General features: G+C 48.8%; 1 protein-coding gene across 3 annotated transcripts in view; it reads right to left on the bottom strand.

Annotated features, from left to right (window-relative positions):
• Positions 1–4,320, bottom strand: part of LOC116814663 (BPTI/Kunitz domain-containing protein-like) — a 34,957-nt gene extending 30,637 nt beyond the window's left edge. The window contains exons 1-2 of one of the 3 annotated variants that reach the window (XM_075072149.1): positions 4,054–4,320; positions 1,205–1,378 (exon numbers count right to left, since the gene is read on the bottom strand). In XM_075072149.1, the coding sequence (XP_074928250.1) occupies positions 1,205–1,328 (124 nt within the window). In that variant the 5' untranslated portion in view covers positions 1,329–1,378; positions 4,054–4,320. The remainder of the gene's footprint in view (positions 1–1,204; positions 1,379–4,053) is intronic. The other 2 variants (XM_075072146.1, XM_075072148.1) reach the window with 2 other exon arrangements.
• Positions 4,321–8,796: the final 4,476 nt, after the last annotated feature.

Below are 8,796 nucleotides of genomic sequence, written 5' to 3'. Positions count from 1 at the left end.
TTCCTCTGCAGCATGGGGCATGGGTCACTTGCTGGAGGATTCTCTGTACCTTGAGGTCTTTAAACCACAATTTGAGGACTTCAATAATTCAGACATAGGTTAGGAGTTTGTTACAGGAGTAGGTGGGTGAGATTCTGTGGCCTGCGTTGTGCAGGAGGTCAGACTAGATGATCATAATGGTCCCTTCTGACCTTAAAGTCTATGAGTCGCTTTTTATCATTAACATTATTACTGCAGAAAGTGTTGTGCCAGTCTGTCAGAAGCATTGGGCAGACGAAGGGGCAGACAAAATGCATGTGCCGTTTGCCATTCAAATTAGGTGCCTAGATTGGCATGCTGAACATTCTGGGAATTGGAATCCCAACTGCAAAAATCACTTATCTTTCTTTTGCTGATCTAATGTTATTTCTTTTAATTGATTTTGTCCAGATCTTAACAAATAGTCCCCCTATAACTGGAATAAAATGTAGTGCTGATCAACGTCAATGAGCTAAAAGTGAAACTGAAAGCTCAGTGCAGAGGCAGTGAGATCTGTCATGCTGGTTGAAGGGACAGTACAGCTTTGAAATGGCATGCATCCAACAAAGTGAGTTTTGGCCCACGAAAGCTCATGCTCAAATAAATTTGTTAGTCTCTAAGGTGCCACAAGGACTCCTTGAAATCCTGATGTCCTGAGCCAAGGAGGCTGCGGCTGGAGCTTTGTCTGGGGATGCACAGGAGGATCTTGTCCCCAGTATTGACAAAACCTTTTCACTGCTGATCAGACTGACATAGAATGAAACCAGCCCAGTAACTCTCAGGAGAGTCCCCGGCCTGGGTGCCAGGCTACAGACATGTTCAGCAGGATTGTTATTGTCATTAACACCCTAGCCAGGGGTCTTCAAAAGCCGGATGGAATGCAGAGACTCAGCGACCTTCAGCTGAGGTTCACCTTCCTCACGAGCAGCACCACGGACTCCTCTCAAAGTACCCATCCTCAGCCCTCCCACCCTTTGTCTAGTCAGACTGTGAGCTCCTCAGGGCCAGAGCTGTCTCCACGTGCAGTGCTCAGCACGTGGGGACATGATCTCTGGTGGGTCCTCTAGGCATTGCCATGATACAGCTAATAATGGAGATCAGCTCCTGTGGCCCCAGCATCTTTGCATTAACATCTCTGTTCCTTAGCAACTCAGTCCAAGTAGCTGAGTTGCTCTCGCTCTCTTACCTGGGCTGCCACAGGTCTTGAGACATTCATTTTTAGTGGCAAACCTGTTCCCATTGCCCTCGCAGCCACCATAAACGAACTCCTCACAGCTGTCAGTGACCGAGTTGTAGAAGTAGCGAGTCATGTAGGAAAAACATGAGCCAGCATCCACAGGGAGCTTGCAGATCTCTTTAACTACAGAAGAAAGACAGATGGGTTAGGAGAAAAAGGGGGCCCTCTGCAAAGAATCTCAACCTTCTCATTTGAAACTAACAGGCTCTTGGGCTCCAGGCTGGTTGCGAGGTGCAGCAGCTGGGGTAGGAGATGGGGCTAAAAGAAGACCTTGACCCTTGCACATGAGAGCTCTCTGTGTGTATCCTGGCAAACCATATGCCTAAGAATTAAGTCATTGAAGTGATGAGCTCAAGAACATTTAGGGCCAGGATTTCAGAAACATCAGGCAGACAAATGGGCAAGCAAAATGCATGTGGAAGTTTTCATGCAAATTAGATGCAAATAGGAGGAGGCAAAACAGCAGAATAAAGACAATGGAATTCAAGAAATCACACCTTAGCGAACGTCGAGAATTGATAGGTAAGATCCCACGGGAAGCAAGTCTAAGGGGGAAAAAACATTCAGGAGAGTTAGCTGTTTTTTATTAAGATCACAAGCGCAAACTATCCCAAAGTATAGGAAAGACAGGAAGTCTAGTAAAAGACCACCCTGGCTTAACCAGGAGATCTTCAATGACCTGACACTCAAAACAGAGCCATACAGAGAAGGGAAACTAGTTCAAATTATGAAGGATGAATATCAAAACAACAACACAAGCATGCAGAGACAAAATTAGAAAGGTCTCGGCACAAAATGAGATCAAACTAGCTAGGGACATAAAGGGTAACAAGGAAACATTTTACAAATTCATTAGAAGCAAGAGGAAGACCAAGGACAGGGAGGCCCATTACTCAATGAGGAGAGAAAGACAATAACAGAAAACATAGCAATGATGGAAGCATTAAATGTCTTTTTTCTTTCAGTTTTTCCCAAAAAGATTAGCAGTGATCGTGAACATATAGTGAAGCTCAGTGTAAATGGGGCAGGCTCTGAGGCTGAAATAGGGAAAGAACAAGTTAAGAATTACTTAGACAAGTTAGATGCCTTCAAGTTGGCAGGGCCTGATGAAATACATCCTAGAATACTTAAGGAACTGACTCAAGGGATTTATGAGCCATTAGCATTTATCTTTGAGAACTCATGGCTAAGGCTACGATTTTGTCATGAAGGTCACAAAAGTCACAAAATCTGTGACTTCCAAAGACCTCCGTGAGACTTCAACCCCAGCAGCTGGAAGCTGCAGGGTCCCCTCACCTCCCACAGTGGCAGAGAGCTGCAAGATACCCCTGCCACCTGAGACAGCAGGCCCCCAAGCTCTGAGCTGCCATGAGTAGCAGGGGTACCCCGCAGTTCCCTGGCCACTGCAGGGGGCAGGTGGATCTGTGCAGCTCCCTGGCCACCATGGGGGAGGGTGGGGCAAAGGCATCCTGGAGCTCTGAGGCCCCACAGGTGGTGAAGGCCCCAGAGCTCCGAGCCACCCCACAGCTGCCCAGCCCCTTCCCATTTTATCAGGGATATTTTTAGTAAAGATCAGGGACAGGTCAGGGACTTCCATGAATTTTTCTTTATTGTCCATGACCTGCCCTTGACTTTTATTACAAATATCCATGACAAACTCTTAGCGCTGCTCATGGAGGATCAGTGAGATCCCAGAGGACTGGAAAAGGGCAAACATAGTACCTAGTCATGAAAAGAGGAATAAAGACAAGCCAGGGGGTTATAGACCAATCAGCTTAACTTCAGTACCCAGAAAGGTAATGGAGCAAATAAGCAAACAATCAATTGATGAGTACTGTAGTGAAGTGGTGTGGCTCCCTTCCTTCCCCCCCGGAGAGGGTCGAGCCCCGGCTGCACTCGTGTACAGCATCTAGAAGATAATAAGGGGATAAGTAACAGTCAATATAGATTTGTCAAAACAAATCATGTCAAGCCAACCTAGTATCCTTCTGTGACAAGGTAACAAGACTTGTGGATGGGGGAACTGGTAGACTTGATGCATTTTGACTTTGGTAAGGCTGTTTGATACTATCTCACACAACCTTCTCAGAAACAACCAGAGAAATATAGCTTAGACAAACCTATTATAAGGTAGTGCGCAACTGGTTGAAAAACCGTACTCAGAGAGTAGTTATCAAGTGTTCACAGTCAAGTTGGAAGGACATATCGAGTGGGGTCCTGCAGGAATCTCTCCTGGGTCTGGTTCTGTTTGCTGTCTTCATAAATGATTTGGATAAATGCATCAAGACTCCTCAGAAAGTTTGCAGATGATACTAAGCTGGGAGCAGTTGCAGTGATTTGAAAGACAGGATTAAAATTCAAAATTATCTTTACTAACTGGAGAAAAGGTCTGAAATAAATAGGATGAAATTCAATAAGGTCAAATGCAAAGTACTCCACTTAGGAAGAAACAATCAGTTGCACGCATACAAAATGGGAAATGACTGCCTAGGAAGGAGCACTGCGGAAAGGCATCTGGGGGTTATAGTTAAGGCTGTGAGTCTGTCACGGAGGTCATGGAAAGTCACGGATTCCGTGACCTCTTTGACTTCTGCAGTGGCTGATGCAGCTGGCCCAAGGGCTGCCTGAACAGCTCAGGCAGCCCCTGGGCCAGCCATACCAGCCACTGCTGGGGCAGTCTTGCGCCATCATGCCCCACATCCTCCAGCAGCAGCAGGAGTTTGGGTGTGGAAGGGGGCTCAGGGTGGGGCAGGGGGTTTGGATGCAGGGGGTGGTTATGGGCTCCAGGCAGCGCTTACCTCAGGGCAGCTCCCTGGAATTGGCAACACATCCCTCAGCTCCTATGCAGAGGTGCAGCCAGGCCCCAGGTCACTCGCCCTCCCCACGGGCACTCAAATTTAGTCAGGGGTATATTGGACAAGTCATGGACAAGTCATGGCCTGTGAATTTTTGTTTACTGCCTGTGACCTGTCCATAACTTTTACTAAAAATATCCGTGACTAAAATGTAGGCTTAGTTATAGTGGATCACAAACTAAATATGAGTCAGCAGTGAACACTGTTGCAAAAAATACCGAACATCATTCTGAGCTATATTAGCAGGAGTGTTGTAAGCAAGGCACAAGAGGTAATTCCTTCAATCTGTTCAGCACTGATAAGGCCTCTGCCAGAGTACTGCATCCAGTTCCGGGTACCACACTCTGGAACAGATGTGGACAAATTGGACAGAATCCAGAGAAGAGCAACAAAAATGATTAAAGGCCTAGAAAACATGACCTATGAGGGAAGATTGGAAAACCTGAGTTTGTTTAGTCTGGAAAAGAGAAGACTGAGAGGAGACATGATAACAGTTTAAGTACATAAAAGGTTGTTACGAGGAGGAGGGAGAAAAATTATTTTTTTTAACCTCTGAGGATAGGACAGGAAGCAATGGGCTTAAATTGCAGCAAGGGAGGTTTAGGCTGGACATTACGAAAAACTTCCTAACTGTCAGGGTGGTTAAGCACTGGAACAAATTGCCTAGGGAGGTGGTGGAATCTCCATCACTGGAGGTGTTTAAGAGCAGGTTAGACAAACACCTGCCTGGACCATCCCAGGTATTCAAAGATTTATTGAAAGTCACCCCTGTGGCTCCAGCATCTTTGTATTAATGTGCCTCTGGCCTGGGCAGATCACAGCCCAACTGAGTTTCCATCATCACAGTACCTGGGCGTCCACATGTCTGGAAACATTCGTCTTTGGTGGCAAACCGGTTCTCGTTGCCCTGGCAGCCACCATACCTGAACTCCTCACACTTCTTGGTGGCTGAGTTGTAGAAGTACAGGGTCGTGTAGGCCTTACACGGGCCAGGCTGCACAGGGAGCTGGCAGATATCTACATCTACAGAATAAAGAGGGACAAGTTAGGAGGAAAAGGGGAAACTCTGCAAAGGAGCTTGGCCTCCTAATTCAAAACTAACTGGGCCCAGTCTTGTGGCGGGAGGGGTGGGGGATGCAAGGTGCAGCAGCGCAGTGGGAATTGGAGCTACTAGAAAACTTTGTCCCCAGTGCATGAGAGCTGTGTGTATATCAGGACCCCATGTGAAGCCCAGTCTCAAGACGTACAGGCTGTAGACATGCTCAGCAGGATTGTTATTGTCATTATGTCCCTAGCAGGGGCTTCCAGAGCAGGCTGGAATGCAGCTACCAGAATTCGGGGGACATTCAAGTGAGTTCACTTCCCTCATGAACTGCACCATGGACTCCTCTCAAAGTACTCATCCTCAGCCCTCCCACCCTTTGTCTAGTCAGACTGCGAGCTCTGTGTGTCTGTGCAGCGTCTGGCACGTCGGGGTCCTTATCTCTGTCGGAGCTTCTAGGCACTGCTGTGATACACCCAATCAGCCATTACAATGCAGATCAGTCCCTGCAGCCCCAGCATCATTGCATTAATGTCTCTGTCACCTGGACAGCTCACAACCCAACTAGCTGAATTTCTATTGCTCTCTTACCTGAGCTTCCACAGGTCTGGAGACATTTGTCCATACTGGGAAACCTGTTCCCATTGCCCTGGCAGCCTCCATAAACAAACTCCTCACACCTCTTGGTAACCGAGTTGTAGAAGTAGCTGGACATGTAGGTAAAACATGGGCCGGGTTCCGCAGGGAGCTTGCAGATCTCTTTAGTTCCAGAAGAAAGACAGACAGGTTAGGATAGATGGGAAATCAGTGAAGCGTCTCAGCCTTCACATTACAGATTAACAGGGCATCAGTCTCCAGGCTGGGCGTGAAGTGGGTGCAGGGGTGGGAGATGGGGTAAATGAGGGCCTTGTCATTAATGCATGGAAGCTGTGAGTGTATTTGGACGCATGTAAAACCCTTTCTGAAGCATTATACCATTTAAACTAGTAGCTTAAGAACAGTTAGCGCTTGATTTTCAGAAAAGTCGGGCAGACAAATAGGCTGACAAAATGCATATGCAGTTTTCCATGGCAAACTAGGAGCATAAGTCAGCATGCAGAAAATTCTCAGAAATAGGACCTGTCTGCAAAATGTACTTACAATTTTTTCTGCTGTTTTAATACAATTTCTTTGTAACTCTTTTATCTAGATCATAACAAAAATCCACCTAAAACTCTGATAAACTGTAACATTGATTGACATCTTTTAGCTACAAGCAAAACTGAAATCTCAGTGCAGAGGCAGTGAGACCCCTTATACTGGTCGACAGGATGGTGCAGCTCTGAAATCCCGATGTCCTGAGCCAGGGAAAGACCTGGAGGCTGAAGTGGGAACTTTGCCTGGGGAAGGACTACAGGAGTATGGACAATACCATCACTTTCACTGCTGATCAGATGGACACGGAGTGACACCAGCTCAGTAACTCTCAGGAGAGTCCCCGGCTGGGTGGCTGCTGGGTCACTGGGGAACCCTGAATGTATCTTAGTGACATCATCATGCGCCCCAAGCTGCATAATGCTAAAGAGCATCTGCACATCCAGCTTGTAATAAATAACGCCGGAAGGTGGCTGCTGCTTCGGCTTTCTGGACACCAGGATCCCTGAGCCAAAGGCAACCTGGGCTTGTGGGCACTTTCCTGGGGTTAGAGAGAAAATGCCCAGCACTCATGGCAGCTGTGTGAGCCATCTCTCCAGCACAGAATTATCTGAAACTGGGACTCACTCCTGCTCCTTCAGGCCCCACCCCAACTGTGCCAGAGACAAGCATGACTCCTCTGAGCCAGGCCAGCGGTTCTGGGTGCCAGAGTACAGACGTGTTCAGCAGGATTGTTATTGTCATTAACGCCCTAGCCAGGGGCCTTCCAGAGCCAGCTGGAATGCAGCTACCAGGACTCAGGGACCTTCAATTTATATTCTGCTCGCAGCATGAGCTGTGCCATGGACTCCTCTCCCACGCTCGTCCTCAGCCCTCCTCCCTTTGCCTAGTCAGACTGCGAGCTCCTCCGGGCCAGGGCTGCCTCTCACTGCGTCTCTGCAGCGCCCGGCATGATGGAGTCTTGGCTCTGCTGGATCCTCTAGGCACTGCTGTGATGCAGCCACTCAGTCATTAGAGTGGAGATCCGTCTCTGTGGCCCCAGCTGCTTTTCATTAATGTCTCTATTACCAGGGCAGCCTGATGACCCCACTAGCTGAGTTTCTGTCGGTAGTGGGGCGCACTGCCCCACTCCCTAGGAGCATGGGCTGTGGCAGGCCAGGGAGCCAATCAGAAAAGGGGCTTATGGGGAGCCAATCAGGGCCCAGATTGGAGGGAACCAATCAGGGCCAGGCTCACCCATATATAAAGGCTGCCCAGAGCAGGAGCGGTCAGTCTGTCCCAGGCCTTTGACAGGGGAAGGTCAGTCTCCAAGGGGGAGACTAGCACCGCGGACAGCGCAACGCAGGCCCAGGGAGGCTAGAAGGCTCTAGCCCATAGCCGCAAGGCTGCAGGCCCTGAAGGGAAGGGCCTAGCGGGTGCAAGGGGCCGTAGCGGAAGTGGCCCAGGGGAACAGACAGAGGAGGGGAAAGAAAGAGGACAGCGAGGCTGATGCCGGGGGTCCCTGGGCCGGGACCCCCCCTTCCTCCTTGCAGTACACCCAGCCATTAGCTGTAGGGAGCGGCCATTATAGACTACGCCCGATCCCTGACAAGAGGGATTAGACTTTGGGGTGTGTGGTTGCATACGGTGGCTGGAATGTTGGACTGCTGATCATTGATCTCCAGAAGGGGGTCCAGATGGACTAAGGGACACTGTCGGAGGGCAGTGGCCTCGAAGAGGATGCCAGCGAGCAACGCGGGTCCAGCGACAGCAGCGGAGAGCAGAGGGCAGAACAACGGATGGGACACCACCAGGAGGGGGCGCTCCACTGGAATCGAGCTAATTCCCGAAATCACCAGCAGGAGGCGCCACGGGTGGTGAGTCCCAACCCCTTTAAACCGTCATTCTCTTACCAGGCTGTCCACATGTCTTGAGACATTCATCTTTAGTGGCAAACCTGTTCTCGTTGCCCTGGCAGCCACCGTACCGGAACATCTCACATTTCTTGGCGGCCGAGTTGTAGAAGTAGCGGGTCATGTAGATCTGACATGGGCCAGGCTCCACAGGGAGCTTGCAGATATCTTTAGCTACAGAATAAAGAGAAACAAATGAGGAGGAACAGGGGGACTCTGCGAAGGAGCTCAGTCTCCTCTTTGAAAGCTAGCAAAGTCTTTCGCCCCAGGTTAGCAGCGATGTGCAGCAGCTGGAGTGGAGATGACCTAGTCTTCAGTGCATGAGAAAGGTGTGCACATCTGATATATCAACCCCATGCAAAACCCATTCTCAAGAATTACACCATTTCAACTATTAATGGAAGAACAGTTAGGGCCAAATTTTCAGACATGTTATGCAAACAAATGCTCAGACAAAATGCATGCGCACTTTTCCATACAAATTAGGCACATTAACTGGCGTGCTGAACATTCTGGGATTGGGATCCACTGCAAAAATTACTGATCTTTTTCTGCTGTTTTAATATTGCATCTTTACGATCATTTTGTCTAGGTGTCAGTTACAATCTCACCTATAGC

This window comes from Chelonoidis abingdonii, chromosome 14 (assembly GCF_003597395.2).
Source record: "Chelonoidis abingdonii isolate Lonesome George chromosome 14, CheloAbing_2.0, whole genome shotgun sequence".
NCBI lineage: Eukaryota > Metazoa > Chordata > Testudines > Testudinidae > Chelonoidis > Chelonoidis abingdonii.
Note: the sequence above shows the minus strand (reverse complement) of the source record. Positions and strands in the feature narration are given on the sequence as shown.